Consider the following 27,526-nt stretch of genomic DNA (forward strand, 5'->3'; position numbering starts at 1 on the left):
AAGGGTAATTTTTTTTTTATATGTTATATATCATATTTAATGAACGGACAAAAAAATTTAAGCTTCTAGTTTTAAAAATGCTGATGCGTTCATACAACCTTTTATCTCCCCTTTCAAACTCTCACAACCATTTTCTCACATTTTCAAAAAGAAGCCTATATCATTTCTCATGGTCTAGATCTGTGTACCAAATTTCATTTAAATCGGTCCAGCAGTATTAGCGGAAAAGTGCGACAGTCCGATAGAGTTACTTTCTCATTTTTAGTATTAATGAGGATTGAGATATATATATCGTATTGAAATTGTTCCGTGTCCTTTTTTTTTGTTAAATCACAATGAAAACGGGTCTTAAATCACAAATATTAAAAAGACGTATTTACTCTACTGAGTTGTCAATTGTCAAAGTTCTTATTTGTCAACTTGAACTTGTCAGAACTGTCAAATTAAATCTGTTGTTGAATTGAACTTGAACGAAACCACTCGATTTCAACTTTCTTTTGCAAAATTAACTGCTCATCAGATATGATAATGTAAATTAGTTGCCCAATATCGTGGTCAGTGTTCGTCGCTACACGTTTATTGTGTCACAATGGGCGACAGTAGCGATTCAGACGAGTTCTATGATGCCGAGTTCATACCCATCGATGGTTCCAAGTGAGTACGAAATGTTTACACGACTCTTATATTTTACGATAAATACCTTATTTTAGGATCTAACACATATCTTAAAGACCGTTCACTGTGTATTAAATAGATATTGGTATTATTTTTGCCATAGAAATATGTCTTTTTGGTGATGAATTAATGTGAACTTTAGCTACCATATTTCGATGAATTAATCGTTTATCCTTGATACTGTATAGTTGATATAGACAATAATAGGCGTCATAATCTATACAGAACTATTTACATCAGCACAATATCGTAAAAAGGAACAAAACTAGAAATTAACAGATCTTGTTATTAACTTGATGAATTTTCAATAATAAGTTTAACAATATGTAAGATTGTTATCTTATAGTTGTTGTGTACACAAAAGTCCTCATATGTTACAATGACGATTGATGATTGGTGTTCATATAATCTAAAAATCATCTATAGGTACTATTGTCTGGTTATATTCATCATTTACTGATATATATCATTCGTCAGGTATAAAATACATTGTAAAATCTGTTAGCTACTAAGACCATGCAATATTATTTAGGTACTCGTTTATTAATTATAACACCATTATATCCTATTTACAAAGTGATCATTTAAACCTAATTCTATAGTAATTTGTTATATTTAATGAATAATAAATCATTGAATGGAGAGAATACCTATGTTACAGATGTTAGGGCCTATATTAATGAAATTCCACAGATATTTAATAAATATTATTATTAATATAATCTATTTTTACTCTTCTAGTGTATTATACCTTGCTTTTAAGCTCAAATAGAGGTTATAAAGTTTAAACTATGTTTGGTTTAGGTTTTTACAATAATACTCTTTAGTTTAAAATGGCAATATCTCTACATGGTATAAAACTCACTGTTGCTCTGTTTATTTCTATATAAAACAGCTGATTTTTCATAAAGTACTCACTATCATTTATGGAATGTTCTGGAACATTGAAATGTACAATATGTGCATATATACTCATATAAATAAATAACCCAGGAAAGTTCCTACAGCCATCTAGTACCGAGCTAAGTAGAGCTTATGATGAGATGACTGTTAGAAATAATTACATACTTTTCTTTTTTGTAAATACATACATATTATATATATAGATAACACCCAGACCAATACAAATCATTATACTCATGAATTCAAAAGTTTTTATCTAATCTATTGACAAAAGAAATTGCATAATTATCAATTTTGAAATTTGAAGAACTTTAAAGTCCATTTTTTGTAAATAATCCATTTTATAACATTAATGAATACATGTCAAAGTCATATTTAAAATTATCTTAATGTTAATGTTTACTGTTGATTTATTATTTTGTAACTGAGGAACTAAATGTGACCTGCTTTACAATCTTGATATCTTACTCTATGTTTATGTGCTAGACCACTGAGGATGTCAAGACAAATATAATAAAAAGATGCAATGCAATAATTAAACTAAGAAATATTAATTACATTTTCAGTTTAAAAGATACAACAGATTCGGCAGAAAAGAATCCAAGACAAAATAATGCAGCAGTAAAATCAGATGCACCGTCGCTAACTGTGTGTGGTTCGAGCACAGACAATTCTACAGTTGATGATGACAGAACCACAGTTAAAAGTGTTTGTATATTTGTTTATTTAAATATAATAGTTGTTACCTAGTGGTTGAAATTCAACTATAATTCTATATTATTAAGGTTCTATTATCAAAGAATATAAATAAAAGAGAATAATATTGTCTGTATGTCAAATGCATGGTAGTGTAATGTCTATTTTTTATTTTTTAAGCAATTTTGCAAAATAATTAGCTTTCTGCCATGCCTATATATACTTTAATTATGACAAAGTGTGTGTTGGGTTATCACTCTCATTACTCACTTACTATATCTGTTTGGGACATAAATAATTCATGTGGTTGGTCTAGAGCAGTGATTCCCAAACTGGTCTATAACGACCCCCAAGGGTCTATGACAAACTGCAAGGAGTCTACGACAGCAGTCATCTTGTTGTTTTTACTTTATAGTTTTAATACTAAACTTTATTACAGTTAGAAATTTACCAAAAATCAATACCAGGTAAGAATGGGGGGCCTACCTAAAACAGAAAAATATGACAAGGGGTCTACGACACAAAAAATGTTTGGGTACATCTGCTCTAGAGGAAGAACTACAAAATCAAAATAAAACTCCTTCAATAAACATTAATGTAGATTATGTTATTTGTTCTTTTAGTATAACACAATATGATAAACGTAAAAAATAGGGTACTTATTTTTTTAAACCCCACACAGAGAAATGCAAAGTAATAAAAATATATATATATATATATAACATATAAATTAATAACGCTATAAAAAAATAGGGGTTGATGATAGAAGGGTGAAAATTTAGGATTGTATGTATTTTTGTATGTTGTATCATAAAAAATTAGAAACAAAAAACTATACCCCTAACATTTAGGGGGACGAAAAATAGATGTTGGCCGATTCTCAGACCTACTCAATACGCTCACAAAATTTCATGAGAATCGGTCAAGCCGTTTCGGAGGAGTATGGGAACGATAACTGTGACACGAGAATTTTATATATAAGATTATGGAATGATTCATGCGCCTATGCTAACAGTTTATGCTGACGAGGCATCACTGGAGGATGATAAAATGAGCATGAAGTCAGGTCAAGCTAAAATGGGCTAACTTGGCAAATGGCAATTTACCAGGATAGTTTCCTTGAGGAACCGTAATGGAGGTCAACCTGACATGGTACCTTGCTAGCAATGGGGTTAAAAAGTCCATGTCATGAACAGGTGCTGCTTGTGGGGACTGGTCTGTTCGGGTTACGAACACTGATTAAACTATTTGCTATTGCAATAGCATATAGCACTTTATTGTTCCAAATTTGAATTTAAAAAATGGATCTGTATTATTAAACACGTACAACATTTATTTGAAAAGAATACGAGCTGAGTTTCTAGTCAGTTGTTCTCATCTGGAATTCAATCCGAACTGACGGTAGATGTGACATATCATAAGAGTCCAGAGAGATTTGACATATCGTAATAGACCTATATAAGTAAAGATATTTTGTATTTGAATATTACTGACTACAACCTCTTTCTCTACTTTTAGGTAGTACAGGGCCGCAAACGATTTCAAGAGTTACGCAGATGTATGCAGACAGAAGATGACGACGAGGATGTCACAGATGCCGTCAGTTCAATTGACCATCAAGCATTTGCCATGGAACGGCCATTCAAGTAAGTTGTATGAAAGTAAAGCTTACTTCATACAAATATTATAAACACTGAAGTTTGTGAGTGTGGATGGATGTTTGTTACTCTTCCACGCAAAAACTATTGGTTGGAATTTAATTAAACTTTCCAATAATATAGGTTATACATCAGAATAACTCATAGGCTATGAATTTCACGAGGTTGAAACCGCGGGCAGAGATAGAGTTCCACTAAATACCAATGATTGGATTTTTTTATTATTAGAAATGGGTTTCGTTTTACCTAATCTGGTGAGAATCTGCTACATCATGTACCACGCTTAGAATAGAATAGAATAGAAAATCATTTGTTCAAATAAACTTATTTAAGCACTTTTGAATAGTCAACGTTTTTTTAAATCTACCGCCTATTCGGAGCTGTCTTATCACAAGAAGAATAAGCAAGAAACTTGTGTGTTGCTCTTTTAAACAATCCTTGTAAGTTCACATTTTACAAGTCGAAACGTGTGAATACAAACTACCAACCAGCACTAATTTATTTAGGCTCAAATATAGAAACACAATAAGATTAAACTTACCCAGAAGAAAGAAGAAACAAATCTAAAATTACTGTGAAAAAGGCGAGCACAATAGATCTATATACGTCGCAGTGCTACAGGTCCAAACATCTGACAATAGTCCAAACAACCCAATAAAAAAAGTTTATAATTGTATGGACTACTTTGAGAAACCCATGTGTTATATTTATAGTTTTTTTTTTCAATATTTTTAGGATCATAGCACACGATACTATGAGCTTGCAAAGTATGACGTCACTAGGAAGGATTGGAAAGATACTGAGTGGGGCTGCAGAATCGCATCGTAAGTGGTCTTATAGTTTTTTTGAAAAGGCAATTTTCGTGAACGGTTTTTGCTTTTGGGGTCTGGTATTTTCGGGTTTCTTTCGCCCACTGATTAAATTATTTCCTTTGGACAAAAAAGAAATAATTCAATCTAAATTTAATTTAATTTATAATTTAGTTTAATTAAAAAGTGAGTCTGTATTTTTGTAATCATATACAGGTCATTTGAAAAGAATAAGAGCCGAGTTCCCTGTCACTTCTTTGTAGCTCAAAAACGCTCAGAATTGACGGTAAATTTTACATATTATGAGAGTCTGTAATAGACTTGCATAGAGATATTTTAATTTAGATATCATTGTAAAGCTATTGAAGAACTGTTTAACTATACTAATAAATGTACTGAAGGGAAATCTAAGATAATTTATGTTAGTTTGTAGGTAAAAGGTATAGTCAAAAATACGTGACCGATTTTAAAAATTCTTTCAGTTATAGAAGGCTAATATCCCGAGTAACTTGGTGTATAATGACGACTTCGATGGTCTAGTCTAGTCTTGGTTTTTCTTCATAAGATCGCAGGTTCTATTCCTGGCACAGTGTAAATATTTGTATTCATAAGTATGATTGCTTGTATTGGTCTGGGTGTTTTCTATGTATATTATGTATTTACAAAAAAACTATGTATGCATGGTGTTAAGTCGGCGGACTTAACACCAAATGTACTGTGCTATATATTCTATTGTGTGCATTAAAGTTAAATAAATAAATAAATGTATACTAGTACATACATAGTATACATAGAAAACACAATGAATGTATTTACATCACTCATAACTAGATCACACTGTGTAAATCGTCCTAGGTTATTATGTTTATAATATAAGCTGAACATTTGTCTCAGAAAAGACGACAAAATCACAGATAACATATTTTGTACAATAAATATCCCTTGTCTAAACAACTAACGCCTGACTAATATAAAAGTGACAATGACTTTGTTTGTTTACTGTATTTACTCCGTTCTTCAACATTATCTACGTTAATAACTACCTTTACACGACACGTTCTATCACGCGCAATCACGAGTGCTAACGGCTTAACGCTATAGGAAAGCGCGCGCATCGTCCTCTCCAATCGATCCCGCGTCCAATTCAAAAGGGGATCGAAATTATGACGGCCTGAACCGACGTTCGAACCCCAGCTGTGCCCTCAGACTAAAGTCGTATCCGTCAGGCAGGAGTTGGCCTTCAGCCGCTCCATAAGTCCTTCCGCGGGTTTGGAGTGCCATCTGCACTAGCCCCCTATCGTCCGGTGAAACTGTAAAGACCAGTTGCGACCAACAGCAGAGTAGTCCGAAAAAGGCGCTCAGTCATGGGTGATTGCCTTTAATTATTTTTTGTATTAACTCTTGTTAACTCTTGTTGTCTTAATTATTTTTTGTATTGCGCATGATAGCGCGTAGATTTCATGTCATTTCACTTACTTTTAAAATTTTATGTTTTATTCCACAATTTTATTTACCAAAGACAAGTTAAAGATTATAAATAACTCTACAATTCTGACTTTTCCATAGTCATATGTGCGCTATTTTGCAATGATAAATAATTATTTAAAAAAGATACGAAGCACGCACGATTGAAGGACGCGGGAATGCTCTCGCTGGAGGCGTGTGCAGTCTTTCTCGTTCTCTTTTTCTACATTTAGACGAGCATGCATGGCAATAGTTGTTCATACACGGGATTTTCATTTAATGTTAGACATAGACACCTATATAAATATATATTGTAAATAAACTGGTTTTTTTTTTAAAGTAATTTAATTGAGTTTGTTGACAGTTCTTTTCAATTGGATCTAAACCGGCTTTAAAAAAAAAGTAATTCAATTGAGTTTCTTGCCAGTTCTTCTCAATTGAATCTATATACTGAACTGGAAGGTAGATAAATAATTATAATATAAAAATTCTGACGTTCATAAGTAGCTAAAATGTCCTACATGAATAAATTATTTTCCAATTTGAATTTGAATTTATGTGCTCATAATTTCCTGTGTGAAAGCCAATTCGGACGTGACTCTTTCACGCGCGAATCGGCTTTCACGCAGGTAGGCACGTACATGTAAAGACAGCTATTAGTAAATAATGTTGTCGTTATATTTTACACTGTATTTCAGCAAATCTACGAGACCCGGTCCCATCAGTGTCGACCCCGTCCAGAGAACCGTCTACCACATCCGACGACCCGCTGCCCACAGATAATAGAAGTCTGAACGGTGAGATAAATAAACATTTCTTCTAACAATCTATCTTTATCTATTTGTTTTTAACATTCCTACATTGTGACGTAGTTGCTTGTTCTCATTTGCTATTGTATATTGAGATATATATACATATATAACACTCTTATCTGTCTATATACACATACTAATATACTAAACATAGAGAGAGTGGATTATTTTATGAATAATGGAAACTCCGGAATCACTGCGTCGATTTGAAAAATTCATTAACTGTTTTAAATGTACCTTATTCCAAAGGAGCATATTATATATGTTTTATTGAAGTACGAGGCGTCATCAGGCATTGTATAGGTCGCCTATATATACTACTAGCTGAGCCCGCGATTTCGACCGCGTTTTATAGTAGACCTTGACCAAGTAATGAAAAAATATTTAATAATATAACTTAAAAGAGCCAAAGAAAAAAGTTTCATCGTTCTAGCTTCAGAAAAGACGATTTCCCATACAAACTTTTATCCCTTATTTTATTTTACTCTCTTAAGGATAACATTTTACAAACTTTGAATGTCATATATATTTATATTTAATCACTAAGTTTCAAGTTAGTAACAAATTAGTTAAAGATAATAATGTTTTTATAGAAAAACTTTAAATCCATAGCACTGACAATATTATCTGATTACACTAATAATGAGTACGTAGCGATTTCTATGTTGATTATCGCATGCCTCTTACTTGTTATACTGTAATTATTTATATAAAAAACATCTATCAAAAAGAGCTACACACAAGTTTCTTGCTCATTCTTCTTGTGATGAATCTGCATTCCGAATGAGTGGTAGAATCGAAATATGACTATTCAAAAGTGCTTGTAATGAGTTTATTTGAATAAAGATTATTTCTATTTCTATTTCAATTAGTTAGTAAAAACAATAAATTTCAAGCTTCTAGCTTTAAAAATGACGATTCTTCTATCCAATCTTTCTTCTCTCTTTTCAACCCCTTACAACCCTTTTTTCGTATTAAAAAGTGACCTGTGTCCTTTCTCAGGATCTAGTCTATCTGTGTACAAAATGTAATTTAAATCGATTCAATAGTTTTGGCGTGAAAGCAAGACAGACAGACAGAGTAACTTTCGCATTTATAATATAATAAGACAGTATATCCTTACTTATTATCTCGTTACCATTCATGTTCAGAAGTTATGGTGACTACTTACCCTTGGGTGGGACCTCAGCTTGTTTACCTTTCGTACCTAAAAAAACTGAACTTCATTACCGTCCGTTGGTTGCAGCGTTAGCGACGGCGGAGCCCGACGTGATAGCGAGTACGAAGGCGAATAGCTTGAAGCATAACCGCGGCGCTGGCGCCATCGTCGCCATGTCGGGCTCCCGCGCCGCCAGCGCAGCCCCCGCGGGCGCCGCCTCCGGCCCCGTCGCGCCCCCGCGCAAGAAAAAACGCAGTGAGTCCAACACGAGTCTTTATCTTATGACTAGCTGTGCCCGCGTTTTGACCCGCATGAAATTTATATCATATATCTTATTCTGATGTATAAGCTATATTACTGTAAAGTTTTATCAAAATCCGTTCAGTAGTTTTTGCGTGAAAGAATAACAAATATATAAAACTATTCTCACAAACTTTCGCGTTTATAATATTAATAAGATAATGTAATGGTGCTTCCGCCTGCGCTAGTGGTTTACGCTGGCGGCACCAGTGGAGGATGATAAAATGAGCATGAGGTCAGGTCAGTTAGCCCATCCTGATAAATTCACCAGGAGTTTAGGATGACGATTTCCAGGAACGTCGTGGAGGTCAACCTGACATGGTACATTGTTAGCAATAGGGTTAACAATACCCTTTCCCCATGAGTGTTTATCAAACTTCCGAATGATATTATGCCTACTCTTTTTTCGGACTACTCTAATGCTATGATATGATGAGCATGAGGTCAGGTCAGTTTACCCATCACAGGAAATTCAATCAGGAATTTAACACGATGCTTTCCATCGGGAACTGCCTGAACGTCAACCTGATAATAAGATGAGCATGAGGTCAAGTCACTTAGCCCATCGTGGCAAATTCACCGGAAATTTAACATGATGGTTTCCAGGGAAAACCGCTTATCACAGGATACAATCAGTTTATTAATCCAGAAATAGAAAATCATTTATTCAAATAAACTTACATTGAAGCACTTTTGAATAGTCATTACATTTTTTTAATCTACCGCTCATTCGGAAAGCTGTCTCATCACAAGAAGAACAAGCAAAAACTTGCGTGTTGCTCTTTTAAATAATTTTATTTTTACTTTACATTTTTAAGTTTAAGTGTGTGAAACTAATTCAATTAAATACTCAAATAGAAAAAATATTGAATATATAACCAACTGGTTAAACAGAGTTTATTAATCCATATTACTAACTCTTTCCACTAAAATGAATAATTTATTCACTATTAAAAAGTGCATAAATTCTATTAAAATTAATTTTTAATCATTTATTCTGTTCATTGCAAATCATATATGATCATTTTGCACTAATATTTTATAACTATACGGGACGGGACGGAATTTAATAAGTTAAATCATAAACAGTTGTTTTTAGATAATTTATTATATTACTTACCATATTAATTTACTTCTTGTCAGCGTAGAAGTTAGAAAACTTAGAAATTCTGTTTCTGTTTTTGTTTCCAAATACTTTTCATAAAATTGGAATATTGAAATTATTTATCTTTATATAAATAAAACAAATTAACATAAAATTTCGCACAACGGCCCTGATGAGAGACTAAATGTGGACATGTAGAGTCCAATTACATTTATGACATCAAATTTAAAATTAATAGTCTGTCTTTAATTATATATATTAAGTTAATATTAATATATAAATGAATGACTCAATTTAAAATTAATTATTATCTTAACAGGAAAATATAACCAGGCCTCTGAATGACTAATATTATATATTACATTATTCATATGTCAAAGTAACTCTGATTGTTGCTAGAAGTGCTCCACAGTATATCATATATTTATATATTTATTGCTTTGTTTACACCAGTTTTGTTATGTGTTTTGTAATAATTACTAAATTAATATAACTGTAAGTATATTAACTATTTTGACGGCCCCGATGGTCTAGCGGTATAGTACACAGCTTTAGTTTCAATGGTCGCGGCTTCGGTTCCTCGCACGGTACAAACATTTATTCATAAGTATGATTGTTTGTATCGGTTTAGGTGTTTTCTATGTATTAACAAAAAATAATGTATTTATATCAGTTGTCTAGTACCATAACACTAGTCATGCTTACTTTGGGACTACATGGCACTGTGTGAATAGTCCTGAGATATTATTATTATTTAGTATTTTTATTCAGTAGTTTGTTATATAGTTGATAGTAGAGAACATTTTAAGGATTTCTGAAGTGAGTTGTTTACTTCCGACACTATTACTAATTTTTTTAATAATAATAATATCTCAGAACAATTCAAGCAACGCCATCTAGTCTCAAGCTAAACATAGCTTCTGTTATTGGTTCTAGACAACTGATATTAAAGCATAATACATTTATTTTGCTTTAGTGGTCTAGCGACAGACTAGCTTCAGACCAGCCGTGTTTTAGTTGCTAGGGGTAGTTCACCCCTAAATAAAAAAAAATAGGGGTTGATGATAGAAGGGTGAAAATTTAGGATTGTATGTATTTTTGTATGTAGAAACTAAAAATTTTGTCTAAAAAATAAAAAAATAAAATTTAGGGTTGGACTACCCCTAACATTTAAGGGGATGAAAAATAGATGTTGGCCGATTCTCAGACCTACTCATTACGCTCACAAAATTTCATGAGAATCGGTCAAGCCGTATCGGAGGAGTATAGGAACGAAAACTGTGACACGAGAATTTTATATATAAGATATATGTAGAGTGAAATCATACCATAAGAGGAGTATTTTAAATACATTTTTTTTTTTTTAAGTAAAATAACCTGCAACCTAGTCTAGACATTTTTATCATGGTCCTAAATTTCAGAATAACATAAGATTATAGTTTACCTGTATTTAAAGATTATATACAAAAAAAATTAAGATTCTTTGTAGGCACTAATTCTTTCTAAACATTACTGTCAGCGCCGCACTACACCAGGTGTCTGAGCGCAACCGATGGCGACAGCTGGTCGACAAGATACTGTAGAGTCGCGATCCTCAGCAGTGAGGGAACGATTAAGAAGAGTATGTACTAATACTTGTGATGTTGGTGAAAATGGGGGAGGGGGTTGTCCTAAACCTCACTACGTCTCACCAAGTGGTAGGGGGTAAAAATGGCAACGCACGTGTTACACACGTCCGTGATAACGTCATGTCCATGTTTATAGGTAGCCTAGCCGTTTAAATTGCATTAAAAAATTGTATGATACCTTTGTAACAGATAAACTACACGGCTCGCAGTCACTGTCCATAGCGGATAGTGACAACCTGAGTGTGTGCACCACAGACACGGACGAGTACCGGTACGTGAGGCGAGCTACCATAGACAAGCCGCAACTCGACTCGCTACTAGTGGAGGTACCTGTGTTTTTTTTTTCTGAATTACTAGTTGTTTCCGTTTGGTTTTTTCCATCAATCCTCTTAATGATAAAATAATTCAAATAACTGTTGAAAAAATGTAATACTGTTAATAATATTAATTATGTCTCTGGACAATTCACACAGCGCCCTCTATTCTCAAGCTAAGCTTGTGCTATGGTTACCAGACCACTCATTCACTCATATAAATACTTAGATACATTTTTTTTGTAAATACATAGAAAATACTGAGAACAATACGAACAATTAAACGCATAAATACGAATGTTTGCATTGTGCGAGGAATCGAACCCGCGACTATCAGAAGCAAAGCGGTGTGCTACATCGCTATACCACCGAGGCTGATATAAATAAAACAAAAATGCCAGTGAATCATCATGTGGAAAAAAATATGATATAATAGGTTCATGTACCTATTGAATTGATGCTCGTTATTTACTCCCTATCTTGCCATATTATCTTTCATACGTTATTTTATTTCAGCCGTCTGTATCGAATTCGTTAAACCAAACAATGTCATTACCAAGTCCGGCCAGCACAATAGAATCACTCACAAGGGAATTCCAAGATTCACTCGAGTTGTCACAATCCAAATATGGTAAGTCAAACTCATTATATCACTGCTGCTTTATTTGAAGTTACACTGCATCGTCACTTGACCTGTCATTGTGAACAAACGCGCTCAAATCTATACATATAAATCATTCTTTATGTGTATAGTGTAAGATTTGAATTTGAATTTGAACATTTTTTATAATTTTTGTCTGTCGGTCTGTTTGTTCCGGCTAATCTCTGAAATGGCTGGGCCGATTGTGACGGGACTTTTTTGGCAGGTAGCTGATGTAATAAGGAGTAACTTAGGCTACTTTTATTTTAGAAAGTATCCTTTATTTTAGTAAAATAAAGTTAAATTCCACGCGGACGAAGTCGCGGGAACAGCTAGTTATGTAATAAAAAAAAAAAATTGCGAAGTTAAATCTTTCTGACACGAAAATACTTTTACTTTCAACATACTTGCAAGGAAACAATAAAAATCATGATATTATATACTTTGTACATTTTGACACTGCGCACTGACTGCAGCTCGGCGGTCTTACTTACAGACTTACTACTTTCTTTACTAGAATTATAAATTAAATTATACATGTATATACAAATACACATACTCATACATATATACACTCAATGGCGGATCCGGGGGGGGGGGGGGGGGGGGGGGGGGGGTCATGGGGGTCAAGACCATAATATCCCCCCTGAGCTGGTTCCAGGACTCAGGTGGACCACTAATTGAACATAATGATTTTATTTATATATTTTGACAACATACAGATTTTATGTAACTACATACCTTCAATATTTAATTAATTATATTTAAATAGTTTCTCTGGATGTCTTCAAGAGAAGATGGTAATATGTTCGTGTCTATATACAAGTTATTATGTGTTAAGTTTTTCAAGTGTACAATAAGGAATAAATACTTTTAAGTACAGTACTCACGTACATTAATAAAATACCTACTTTTTACTTGTATCTATTGTTATCAAAATCTTCTATATAAAATTCTCGTGTCACAGTTTTCGTTCCCATACTCCTCCGAAACGGCTTGACCGATTCTTATGAAATTTTGTGAGCGTATTGAGTAGGTCTGAGAATCGGCCTAGCGCCATGACCACGACTATGTGACCCCCTCCTGGCGCCATGACCACGACTATGTGACCCCCTCCTGGCGCCATGACCACGACTATGTGACCCCCTCCTGGCGCCATGACCACGACTATGTGACTCCCTCCTGGCGCCATGACCACGACTATGTGACCCCCTCCTGGCGCCATGACCACGACTATGTGACCCCCTCCTAGCGCCATGACCACGACTATGTGACCCCCTCCTGGCGCCATGACCACGACTATGTGACCCCCTCCTGGCGCCATGACCACGACTATGTGCTCACTCCTGGCGCCATTACCACGACTATGTGACCCCCTCCTGGCGCCATGACCACGACTATGTGAGCCCCTCCTTGCGCCAAAGCTGGATCCGCTCTTGTATACACTTACATTTATGTTACGTAGGTAAATATAATTATGTATACCATTGCAGCCCTAGAGCAGGCTTCGTCAGCTCACGAGCACAATAGTCCGGGCTCGCGGCGTCCAACTACGCACCGTACAGACTCCGCCCTCGACGCACAAGATGCAGCTAAAGGTACGTACATACGCAAACAGAACGGCCTCGGTTGTTTAGCGGGTTCACTACACCGCTCTTAATTACGGTGGTCGCGGGTTCGATATCTCGATGTATATATACTTGTTTCGTTCTGCAGTTACATTAATTAAATTACGACCTCGGTGGTCTAGCGGTCTAGCACACCGCTTGTTCGATGGCGACGATGGTCGCGGGTTCGATTTCTCGCACGTTACAATCATTTCTATTCATTTATGCTTTGCAGTAATATAGATTATAAATTACTTTTAGTAGAATAATACAATATAAAAAAATGTTTAAGTATTTATATCAGTTGTACCAATAATACAAGTTGTGATTAGCTTGAAACTAGATAATGTTCTGTGGCTTATCTTGATGTTATTGTATTATTATTATTCTATAAAACGTGAGTCCCTCGCATTCATATTCTATAATTTTACAGCCATATGTAACTCTTCTTTTTTGTTTATTGGAAAGAATGCAACAAAACGCAGTAAAAGTTAAATATCATTGTAAAATTGTTTATATAGAACTAGCTACTCGGCCTGGCTTCGCCCGGGTGTACACGTATTATACATATAAACCTTCCTCTTGAATCACTCTATCTAATAAAAAAAATGCTTTATAATCCGTTGCGTAGTTTTAAAGATTTAAGCATACATAGGGACGGACAGACGGCGGCAGCGACTTTTTTTTATACTATGTAATAATGATACAATGAAATGAAAAAGTATTTATTTAAAGTCAATTACGTGTAATAATTAGTAATAATGCGTAGGAACGAGGATAATATTTTAAGAAAGTTGTTACAAATGAATGTGGATGGTTATAAGGGCAGAGGAAGGCCGAAAAAGAGATGGATGGACTGTGTGAAAGATGATATGGTAAGAAAGGAAGTAAGTAACGCGATGACTTCGAACAGGGATGAATGGAAGCGAAAAACATATTACGCCGACCTCAAATAAATGGGATAAGGAAGAAGCAGATGATGAATTACGTGTAATAATTAGGTTATTTGTTGTCAGGGAATGAAATCCGGGAAGAAGAAAGAAGTCGCGGCTCGATACGAACTCACAGCGAAGGAAGGTCCTCGCATTCCAGCCTTGGGAATACGCACAGGTCTGGTATTTCTTATTGTGGACTAGTTGTACACGCGAATTCGTCCGCCTGGAATTTAACTTTATTTTTCTAAAATATACCTTTATTTACTCCTTATTACATCAGCTACCTGCCAATAAAAGTCCCGGCAAAATCGGTCCAGCCATTTCAGAGATTAGCCGGAACAATCAGACAGACAGACAGGCAAACAAAAATTGCAAACAATTTTTGTATGTACCGTATTTATATATGCATGTGGTAAAAAACGGTTATTTCAAATATTACAAACAGATATTCCAATTTTATTTATATGTAAAGATGATGATGGAACGGTGAACCCGCCAGCGCCGGTGGAAAGGGTATTGTTAGTAATGTGGACTCATGACCCTATTACTAGCAATGTACGATGTTAGGTGGACCTCCACGCGGTTCCCCCTGGATACCATCGTGATAAACGTTCCCGGTGAATTTGTCACGTTGGACTGACTGACCTGACATTTTGATAAAACTTTGCAATAATATACTCTAATCACTATGACTTATTTTCTCTTATTAATTGTTTAACCAGTTGTTGTATATTGAATGTTTTTTTTTTCTATTTTATTATTTCATTGAATTAGTGCTAATCGGTGGTTTGTATTCACACACTTAAACTTAAATTGTAAGTAAGAATAAATTATTTAAAAGAGCAACACACAAGTTTCTTGCTTGTTCTTCTTGTGATGAGACAGCATTCCGAATGAGCAGTAGATTAAAAAAAAATGTTATGACTATTCAAAAGTGCTTCAATGTAAGTTTATTTGAATAAATGATTTTCTATTCTACTCTATTCTATAGCTTATGCATCAGAATAACATAAATGGCTATGTTTTATATTGAAAAATTACGCGAGTGAAAGCGTTGGCACTGCTAGTATAAATACATGTGTGGTATAAAGATGACATTGTGACATCGTTGGTGACAGACGCGGCACGCTGGAGCGCGGCGGCTGTGGCGGCGGTGGTGGCGGTGGTAGCGGTGGTGTGGGTGGTGGCTCCCGTCGTCGGTCCGCAGGAGACTCCCCCGCCCTGGGGCTGTCACTACGGACGCGCACCACGTCCGGACACCAGCTCTCGGACATCGAGATCCTCGAGCAGGTCACCGTGCTCAACCTCGACACCGGTACTCCACATACCCATATTACTATTCTTACTAATACTCGTAACCAATAACTTGTGAAGACACTAGGAGACTTCTGCGCTTTCGAGAGGAGCTTGGCTGGCTACTCTAGTAATATCGGCTCTACACGCACAAGGGCCCAAATGAGAGGCCGATTGCGGAAAATGGATTCCAACATACAATACAATACTCTTATTATAAACGCGAAAGTAACTCTACATGTCTGTCTGTCGTAATTTGGTACACAGCTAGTCTAGATCCTAAGAAAGGATAAGCTACTTTTCATTTCGAAGAAAGGGTTGTAAGAGGTTGGAAGGGGAGATAAAATCTGTATGAAAGTATTGTCATTTTTAAAGCTATAAGCTCGATACTTATTTTTTAGGCTCTTGATTAAATATAAATAAAGGAAAAGGGTTGTAAGGGAACGAAAGGGGAGATGAAAGGTTGTATAGAAGTATCGTTATTTTTCAAGCTGTAAGTTATATTTTAGGCTTTTTGCAACTTATACTTTAGGCTGTTGATTGAGTTGTATAGAATTCTGTATGGAAATTTTGACATTTTTGAAGTTACAACGATGACTACTTTACAGCTAGTAATCTATACTTGAGTTCCAGGCGGAGATGAATCTATATTTACATTTAAACAAAAACCTAAGAAATTTTATTAATAAATCATATTTCCACACGACCATCTGAAGTAACGTACACCAATTACCAACGTACACAATTCAGACAGCGCCATCTAGACCAGAATTAAGCTGGCTGAAGCTTGTGTTATTGGTACTAGATACAAATATATAGATTTTAGATCTGAAGTAACGTGCACCACGTTACCTCAGATGGTAAATGGTAAAAATGGGCTAAACCACTAGACTACTGAAGTCGTTGTTTTAAATAAAGAATTTTCTAGAGTCTTCCTTGTTCGCAGGAGAGCGTGTACCTCTGAGTGTAGCAGAACACAAGTTACCGCAGTGTATAAACCCATTGAGCCTTCACATCATGCGGCTCACGTCGGAGTATATAGGACGCGCTAACGACGACGACAACGCCAGGTGACACAACATTATTTATTTTAATTTCAATGCACAAAAATAATCTGTACGGTGTAAATGGCGGACTTAACACCTTGCAGCGTTATCTACCGGGCAACCATGAGTGCTGCAGAGAAAGATTGTTGCAGTGCACTAATATATAAATGAGACTTGACTGAAAATATATATAAATTTGTAATAAAATATATAAATATGTAGGTAAATACTGTATATGAATAAATACTTAATCATCTGACAATTAAATTATAAGACAAAAAATGGAGTAACTAAACAAAAATTATAGATATTCAGAGAGAACTATTATTACTCCTTACTATATACTACCCATCTGCCACTGTGCACAATATTCAGATACCCCTAAAGTTTAGGGGTATCAAACGTGCACTAACCAATGTGTGTTAGGCCCTAAAACAATAGAGCCGCTATGTGTGGAAGCGAGAAGGGAAACAACGCAAGTCTTATACACGTCTCGCAAAAATTAAGGGAACAGAATTTTTTTCCAAATTTATGGGTGATTTTCAACAGGCTCCATTTTAGTGAAAAATGGTCGTACAGAAAATATAATGAATAATATAATAAGCTCTTGAAACTTGAACATTCTAGTTTTCCGATTTTTTGGGTAAAATTTATTAAGAGCTCCGTTTCTCATGCAATCTTGAAAATTTTTTATATATGTTTTGTTTTTTACTCTATGGTGATAGAAAAAAAAATTGAACTACGCCAATACATGAGCCGCACAGTCTGCTTATTCAGCTTCAAGGTGCTTTTTTCAGCACCCCGATACGACCATTTCTCTCTGAGATATTGAATTTTGAATACAAAAATGTTCTTGCGAGAGGTGTATATTCAAATGTATTCAATTAAGTACTAAAAATTGTAAAAGTATAAATGAAACAAAACAATTGGTAATACGCTGTCTTTCTCCCATCTTTTCCTATCCGTTATATGTTGGAAGCGATATAAAAGGCAAAAGATTCAAATTTATCGACAATATATTTTTTTTCAATTTATATTTTTTTGCAGCGCAAACTTCAATTATAAGCTGCTATATATCAACTAACTGCATGTTATAAAACTAACATTTTCAGCGAACAGAAAACGATAAGGGTTAAGAAAAACTGGCGCAGCCATATGTCGTTACTATATGCCACTGCGTTTGGCCCCATGAGGCCGCCCTTGCTGTTACGAGGGGCTAAATCTAACACCATTAAATATAGGTTTTTATGTTTTTTGACGGGTGTTTTGACTAATCATGGGATCTATCACGGATATCATTGACTGATCATGGCTTGGGTCTGGTCTATCGATCTATTAAATGCATTGTGATGAATTCATCTTGTCATCATCACTATTTGTGATAAATGTCGTCATCATCGTGTTTTTATTCAGTAAGGTTGTGGTTTTATTGGCATTTAATCATTCTCAATCGCCACGAATCCTCAAATCGTGATATATGAGAGACTTAGATATTCATAATAATCATAAAAAGTGGTTATATATAACTTTTTACTTTGTTCCATCAGATTTTCGTATGTACTTTTTGTTGATTTGCAATTGTATATAAAAATGTGTGGTAATAACTTGTATTTATTTATTTATTTATGATACGTAGATTATTAGAGGTATAACAAAACTTGTATTTTATATTTGAAAATTCTACTAAAAGTAATAATAATAAAGTGGATAATCTCAGGACAATTCACACAGCGCCATCTAGACCAGAGTTAAGCTGGCTGAACCTTGTGTTATTAGTACTAGATACAAATATATAGATTTTTTTTTCGTAAATACATACATACTCGTATTATATGTACATAGAAAACAACCAGACCGATACAAACAATCATACTCATGAATATAAATATTTGTGCCGTGCGAGGAATTGAACTCGCGACCATCGGAAGTAAGGCCGTGTGCTAAACATGTAGACCACCAAGGCCGTCAAAAGTTATTATTATAGAACTTTTTTGACAGCCTCGGTGGTCTAGTGGTTTAGCATATTTAAATTGATTGTTTGTATCGGTCTGGGTGTTTTCTAATAATAAGTATTTATTTACAAAAAAAAATCATCCATGTATTTATATCAGTTGTCTAGTACCCATAACACAAGCTCTGCTTAACTTGGGACTAGATGGCGCTGTGTGATTTGTCCTGAGATATTATTATTAACTTATATTATGGTCGAATTTAATAATTTAAATTAATATAATCATAATTACATAGTATAAAACAAAGTCGTTGTCGCTGTCCGTCCCTATGTATGCTTAAATCTTTAAAGTTAGCTCTAATTCTAAATTTATATATCTAATACATTGATCATAGAGTACTTTATTACCTGTATTTATACCACTAATTATTATATATGTATTATAAATACATATTTCATAGATCATAGATCACAACTTGTAATACTCCACTAAAGAGTCATAACATCGAAATCAACTGTCAGTGTGGTTTATATTAGCTTTTTGTAACATTCTTTATTATTTTGTTATCTTCTTATCCTTTCTTATTTGTGTGGCGATGGAAACATATGTATCATTTGTAAAGTGTTAAATTTTAATATGTCAGTTTGTTTGTGTGTTTATAGGGAGACAGACGAGGAGAGTGAGAGCGTATCCGCTGGCGGCGCGGAAGGAGAGACAAAAGAAGCGAAGCGAGAGGCCGACCGGCAGACTACAGGAATACGTAGAAAAACTGACAAGTGAGATCTCATATCTTTTATATACCTTTTTTTATTTAGTACCAACTGTCACCGCGACTTCGTCCGCGTATTATAATAACCTTGACGAAAGATGGAAAAAATATTCAATTATTTAACCCAAAATTGCCAAAAAAAGTTTCGTCTATTGATTCTAGCTTCAAAAATGAAGATTTTCTGTACAAACTTTCATCCCCTATTTTATTTTACCCTCTCAAGGGTTACAAACTTTGAATGTCATATTTATCTATATTTAATCAATAGCCTAAAAAGTAAGTTTTAAGCTTCTAGCTTTAAAAATTACGATACTTCCATACTTCATCTCCCCTTTTAACCCCTTACAACCGTTTTTCCGCATTAAAAATAGTCTATGTTCTTTATCAGGGTCTAGAATATCTGTGTACCAAATTTAGGTTTTGGCGTGAAAGCGAGACCTACAGACAGACATGTTACTTTCACATTTATAGTACTAGTAAGGAAGTAAGGATAATAATGTGCTCAGGTAATGCTACGGCCAACAGCATTAGAGTAGTTAAAAAAAACCTGGAAGTGGTAAAGTATAGTCTAAACTACCAGTCCATACAATTATATTAATTTATTTATTTTTAGCACACAAAACAAATTACGATTATTACAAGAATTTGATTAGGAGTTTGTAGTTTACAAAACTGGATTGTAATCCAACACTATGAATATAGCTAAATTATATAGATGAATGCAATATACGCTAGATCATATGATATAATATATATATGACTTATTTTATTTCTCCTCACAAACATGATGGTAACAATACATGTAGTATTCTTTATAGTAAAATACTTAAATTTATTATTTGAATCGATTGGTGTGAGGAGCTGGTGTCTGCAATAGGCATAACCTGTAATACAGATCACCCAGATAAGGACAGATAATAAACAGTACACTATATATCTGTACTAGCTGCCCCGCGCGACGTCATCTGCATCACACTTAGGGGCTGTTCAAGTATTACGTAAGCAGATTTGTCACAATTATTTACCCCCCATGTCAGCCAGTAAGCAAAGCTCTTACCCCCTCCCCCCATGCTTACGTAAACATTTCTCAATTAATGTATATAATGTGTATTCGTGTTTAAATTACGACCGATGACGTAATCATCATACTCCCCCACCCCCATGTCATCCAAAATAAGCAAAGGTAAAATCCTTATATACAATTTATATAATATATTTTTAAATTATAGCATATATGATATTTTACCTCCTTAAGGGTAAAATTACAAACTTTGAATGTCACATTTATTCATATTTAATCGACAGCCTCAATAAGTTTCAAGCTTTTAGCTTCAAAAATGACGAGTCTTCCATACAATCTTTCATCCCCACTTTCAACCCCTTACAACCCTTTTTTCGCATTCAAAAATAGCCTATTCTCAGGGTCCAGACTATTTCTGTACCAAATTTCATTACGTCGGTTCAGTAGTTTTGGCGTGAAAGCGAGACAGACAGACAGACAGAGTTACTTTTGCATTTATAATATTAGTAAGGATTATAAATTGCTTATGGATTTGAAAAGTCTATAAGAATAACACATGGGATTGAGTATTTGGAATGTATTGTAAATATTTATTTAAAATACACTCCAGGGAGCCACTCAGCATAGTGAAAAGTCATTCACAAGGCGACATAAACGTCAAAATGAAGCACGACGCAAACTTCAGGTGATACGGGCAGTGACTAACGGTTTCAGATCCATGCCTGTAATATTTACTTACAATTAAACGAGTGTGTGAACGCAGAATAAACTAACAAGAATGTACTAACGAGACAGTACAAACTTGTAGATTTTAAAAATAATTTTGACATGTCATACTACGCCGACCCCAAATAAATAAAGATAAGGCAATGATGATCAAAATAATTTAGTAACGAGTACTAGCTTCGCTCGAATGATGGGTTGATTTATTGATGGGATTTCAAAGTTATTTGTAAATAAATATAATAGAAAGAATTTCAAATATTTTATGAAAAATGGAGAAAATAGACAAATTATGTTTTGTGGTTGAGAGCTTACTAAAATTGTAATATTGGCTTAATTTTGTAACATTTTGGAACTTTTTTTCCCCGTGTGCACAGGACTTCACTGTATTTGATTTTAGGCTCTATTTACACTTTGACATGTAAAAAAATTGTCTACACAGACAATTTGTGCCTCCGACTTGCTTATTTTCAGCTTTCACGCAGCTTGCTTTTAAAAGAAATAATAATAACTCAGCACCATCTAGTCCCAATGAAAGTAGATATTGTGTTATGGGTACTAGACAACTGATATGCCGCGGTTTGGTCGCCCAACCTGCAACTCTAGGCTTCTAAGCTATATACGAAGTCTATTCAATGCCTGATGATGTCTTGTGTCGTCAGGCGAAATATGTGTCGTAATATGGGTGTAGACTCAATAACAGTCGGAATCTGATCACCATTGGAGAAGGTCGTAACAGTAGTCAAATATCCATACTGAATATTTGTGGTTTCACGCATACTAATTGTAGCGGATTTAAACAAAATAATATAAATCTATTAAATAGTAAAATGGACTTCTGAAATTACCCCTTAATTCAGTAAAATATACAGTACTCATAACATAATCTCTGCTTATTGTCGGACTAGATGGCGTTGTGTGAATGTTCCTGTGATTATTATTTTATTACTGTATGTTGTATTCACACGTTTCAACTTAAAAATAAATAAATATTAAATTTTCAACAATTATTTAAAACAGCATCGCGCAGGTTACTTGCTCTTTCTTCATGTGAGCTCTTTCTTCTGCATAACAAGAATGAGCAAGAAATTTGGGTGTTCTTGGGCGTTCTTTCTGAATGAGTGGTAGATTAAAAAAAAGAAGTATGACTATTCAAAAGTGCTTAAATTTAAGTTTCCTTCAATGCAGACTTTTCTATTCTAAGACTCTATTCATAGCGCACCACGCCGTGGACAAATAAATTGCTAACATTTTTCTAACGCGTCAGGTTGAAGAGGTTCTTCGGCAGCACGATGAAGAAGACAGTTGAAGCAGCTAGGTCTTTAGCACAAGAGGTCCATGCCCGCCACAAGGAGGACGTGGCCGAGATTGCTGATGATGTACGCGGGGAGCATAATATCAAACTTAAGGCTTCTAATTCGCATAAGGGGCCTTATGACTTTGAAGGATGCGTCCGGCACGTGCAGGTAGATTATTAGAATAGTTTCTGTGCCTTGTCTGTTAATCTTCACTCTAGGTCCTATATAGTAGCGGCAGAGAACCAGCAATTGTTGAACTTAATACTATGTACGAAACGTCTACATGTACGCATGTTTGAATGATCTACTTTTGCCCTCAAGACGTAGCTGATTTTTTTTTCAGACTAATACTATTGGGCGCAGCTGACCCTTACAGCTTCACCGGACGATAGGGGGCGAGTGCAGATGGCACTCCAAACCAAAGGAAGGACTTATGGATCGGCTGAAGGCCAACTCCCGTTTGACGGATACGTCTCCCGTCTGACAGATACGACTTTAGTTTGAGGGCACCGCTAGGGGTTCGAACCTCGGTTCAGGCCGTCATAATTTCGATCCCCGTTTGAATTGTATGGGAGATAGATGAGGGAAGGTGAAGGTGGCTGCAGCTGTGTTATCATCAAGTGTGTGGTAAATTCACCAGGAGTTTATCATTCCATAAATATTCTTCAAAAATACTAAAGATGCGATTAATGGGTTATTATCGTATGGTGCAGGAGATGGGAAGCGGCCACGAGGGCGCGGTGTGGTGCTGCAAGTTCAGCGTGTGCGGGAGACTGCTGGCCACCGCCGGCCAGGACCGCCTGCTGCGGGTGTGGGTCACCAGGGACGCGTACACCATGTTCCAGGTATGTGACATCCTCTCTAGTTCAACGTGTGCTTAAACTCTGGATGTACTCAACCAATGTTGAAAATGATTTTATTGTATAACAATATAGAGGATCGTTGTAGGCTGTATAACATCACTCTTGGACCAACAGGAGAAGGGTTGTAATGAAAAATGTTTCAAAGAAAAAGTTGCACGTTTCAGCAAATCTTTTATAATTATTTTATGACAGATTGCAAGAAGCGAGCGTATTCATATGTGCCTATTTTGATACGCTTGGCTCTTGCAGTTCCGACGGCTTCGATGGTCTAGCGGTTTAGCACACTGCCTTGCTTCTGATGGTAGCGGGTTCGATTCCTCGCGCAGCACAAATATTTGTATTCATGAGTATATTGTTTGTATCTGGCTGGGTGTTTTCTATGTATGATATGTATATATTTACGAAAAATCAATGTATTTGTATCAGTTGTCTAGTAACCTTAACATAAGCTCTAGCTAGCTTAACTTGGGTCTAGATTACGCTATATGAATTTTCGAAAGTGAAAAAAAAATAAAGGGCTTTACAATATTAAAATAATTAATCCTATAACTTGCCTATTTTCTTAGGAAATGAGAACAAAATACAACACGGAGCAGAAATCATCCCCCACACCATCCCAGGAGTCGCTCGCAACCCTCGGCGCTACAGCCAGCAGTACAAGCACAGAGAACCTACCCCCATCTGCACCCTTCCACCCTCGACCGTTCTGCGTATACGCAGGACACACGTCCGATCTTCTCGACGTCTCCTGGTCTAAGAACTACTTCATACTGTCCTCATCTATGGATAAGACAGTCAGATTATGGCATATATGCAGAGGGGAATGCCTTTGCTGCTTCCAGCATATCGATTTTGTGACAGCCATCGTGTTCCATCCGAGAGATGACAGGTTCTTCCTGTCAGGCAGTTTGGATGGCAAGCTTAGGTTATGGGACATACCAGATAAGAAGGTATGTGATATTAATTTTAAGAGGTATGATATTTATTTTTAACAATAACTAACGTATATAATTTTAAATACAAAATTGTTATCTATCTGTTACTTTTTCCAAAAATTTTACAAACAGTTAAAATTAAATATACATTCTCCTTTTTTCGGCAAATTGATTTATTAATTCATTTGTAGCTGATGCGGGGAAAAATATTGCTTTTCTCTACTTTTGTCATTTGTGAAATAACAAAAAAATTGTGAAGTTAATTTTAGCTTACGCGCACTGGGGGCCCTCATGCCCCGTATAATTGTTATGGCATATGCGGCGGTAGCTACGCTGCTAATAACCTTAGAAATTGTAAAAGAAATAATGTTTATTCAAATAAAAAAAAAGTATTTATATCACTTGTCTATCACCCATAAGACAAGCTTTGTTTATCTTGGTACTCGATGGATGTGTGTGAATTGTTCAGGATTATTATGATTATATATTGTACTAGCTTTTGCCCGCGGCTTCGCTCGAGTTAATTTATCCCCTTAGGGGTGGAATTTATCAAAATCCTGTTTTAGGGGATGCCTATGTCATAGTGGTTTTATGCATGCAAAGTCTCATCCCGATCGGTTTAAAATTGCCAAAGTTTCATATAAACTTTCTTCCCCTGTTTTATCCCTTGGGTGTAGAATTAATCAAAATCCTTTCTTAGCGGATGCCTACGTCATAACATCTACCTGCATGCCAAATTTCAGCCCGATCCGTCCAGTGGTTTGGGCTGTGCGTTGATAGATCACTATATCAGTCACCTTTGAGTTATATATATTTAGATTATATAGGTATTAATACAGTCAGCCTGTCTGTATGTTACCTTTTTATAACTAAACAGCTAGACTGTGTCACGAGAACGGACATCTTATATCAATAATATTAAATGTGTACCACGACTAATGACTAGTATGCTCAAAATTTTATAAAAACTCTCCAGGTGGCAGTATGGAATGAGGTGGACGGCAAAACGAAACTAATAACTGCGGCAAACTTCTGCCAGAACGGCAAATACGCAGTCGTCGGAACGTACGACGGCCGCTGCATATTCTACACGACGGACCAACTAAAATACTACACGCAGATCGACGTGCGATCCACCAGAGGGAAGAACGCGACCGGCCGCAAAATAAGCGGCATCGAACCCATGCCCAACGATGACAAAATACTTATAACCTCCAACGACAGCCGGATAAGACTGTACGGGTTACAAGAGTCGATTCTGTCCTGCAAATACAAAGGTTACGTCAACGTTTCTAGTCAGATCAAAGCGTCGTTCTCACACGACGGGAAGTACATAGTGAGTGGATCAGAAAACCAATGTATATATATATGGAAGACGTACCATGATTATTCCAAGTTTACATCAGTGAGGAGGGATAGGAATGACTTCTGGGAGGGGATTAAGGCGCATAATGCGGTTGTGACGTGTGCAGTGTTCGCGCCTAATCCTGATCATATGATTCGAATGATCGGTGAAAGGGAACAGGAAGCCAGGCTGGCTAGAGGGGAAGAGGTCAAAGATGAGGAGGAAGTGGTGAGTGCAATTATTTTCATTCAAAATCCATAAATAATAAAAAAATAATAAAAAGAAATTATTTTTCGCTAAAGTAAAGACTCACTGCCTTTTTTTAAATAAAGTACCTTTTTATAGTGTATAAATATATCATAAAAGATACACGAAAATTAAAAATCTGTTATGGAAAGGTCATTTAAAGCTTTAAAACTAAACTTTTAAAATAAAAGATTCCGATTAAACAAATCGTTATCGCAGGTACACCACTAGCCCGCTATAGGTGGTAACATTATTTGAAACTTTGACATTTACACCTGTCAATTTAGGCGCCGGAATTAAAAACAGATTATAGATGGCATTGTGTGAATTGTTCTGAGATGTTATAAAAATATTATTATTTATTTGTTATACAGAAGGGTGCAGAAGGTGGTATGGTGTCGTCATCGCAGACAGGGCACGTGCTCGTGAGTGCGGACTTCAACGGATGCATCAAGGTGTTCGTGCACAAAGCCAAGCCCAAGCACAGCTCGCTCCCGGCTTCAGCGCTAGCGTAACGCCAACAATCACACGGTAATTAATTGTTCTAATTAAGAAATGTATGTAAATAAATTTATTTAAACATGTTTATTTGTATATTAATTGTTTATTTATACAGGGTTATAAGTAATTGGTGTACTGAGTAGAAAGGCAGGGAGTATAGTCACAAAACTGAATTATTACCTTTAGAAACAATGTGGAAATATAGATAGTTAATTTTAGTAGTAAATTTACAACGTGAGTGGCCAGTTTGTTACTTATAGAAATTAATTTTTAAAAGTCGCCATTATGTCATTTTTACATATCTTCTATTTTGTTTTTTTTTTTCATTTGCCACTTAGCTTCTTTTTTATCTTTCATTTATCCACTTTGCTTGTTTGGGAATATTATTCAGTTTCATGAATATTATTATTGGTTTTCGGCTTAGTATACCCGTTATTACTAACCCTATGTAGGAGAGGATTTGGGACGAAATTGCGAGACATGACATATAGTTGTACTGACAACGGTCTTTATCTGTCACATCACTTTTCCCATCACCCATTTATATTATACTACAGTCAATCAACCACACACATCGTGGTGGATTGATTGGAACTTCCTTCTGGAAACTTCCTGAAATTCTTCTGAAAAGATTCTCAGGGCAACCATAAAGGTTGCCTTGAGAATTTTTCCATATGTACTTGAGAACTGTCAATCCTATTGCTAGGAATCTGACATTGTGGGTAATCATTACCGTTGCTAATAATTCTGTTAAATATAATATTTGTCTAAGTCCTTTATGTGTATTAATATAAATTAACAGGTATTTTAAAAGCCCAATGGAGCCAAA

At 35.4% G+C, this 27,526-nt stretch overlaps 1 protein-coding gene across 1 annotated transcript; it reads left to right on the forward strand.

The window, feature by feature from the left end:
• Positions 1-468: 468 nt before the first annotated feature.
• On the forward strand, positions 469-27,092 carry LOC131852007 (WD repeat-containing protein 44). The gene is made up of 18 exons (XM_059202573.1): positions 469-654; positions 2,145-2,286; positions 3,793-3,920; positions 4,668-4,756; positions 6,904-7,002; positions 8,264-8,431; positions 11,399-11,535; positions 12,040-12,154; positions 13,657-13,761; positions 14,787-14,880; positions 15,824-16,020; positions 16,945-17,068; positions 19,659-19,772; positions 22,777-22,975; positions 23,521-23,652; positions 24,237-24,620; positions 25,582-26,178; positions 26,571-27,092. Exons 1-18 carry the CDS (start codon positions 590-592, stop codon positions 26,709-26,711), a joined length of 3,030 nt encoding a protein of 1,009 aa, XP_059058556.1. The 5' UTR covers positions 469-589; the 3' UTR covers positions 26,712-27,092.
• Positions 27,093-27,526: the final 434 nt, after the last annotated feature.

The sequence above is a fragment of the Achroia grisella genome, unplaced genomic scaffold, assembly GCF_030625045.1.
Source record: "Achroia grisella isolate CSIRO2021 unplaced genomic scaffold, CSIRO_AGI_Agris_v1 utg821, whole genome shotgun sequence".
Taxonomy (NCBI): domain Eukaryota; kingdom Metazoa; phylum Arthropoda; class Insecta; order Lepidoptera; family Pyralidae; genus Achroia; species Achroia grisella.

Coding starts and splice junctions, on each gene's coding strand:
- LOC131852007 (XM_059202573.1), top strand. CDS start 590: ATGGGCGACAGTAGCGATTCAGACGAGTTCTATGATGCCGAGTTCATA. Junction 13,762..14,786: donor CGCACAAGATGCAGCTAAAG/GTACGTACATAC, acceptor ATTTGTTGTCAG/GGAATGAAATCCGGGAAGAA. Junction 17,069..19,658: donor AACGACGACGACAACGCCAG/GTGACACAACAT, acceptor GTGTGTTTATAG/GGAGACAGACGAGGAGAGTG.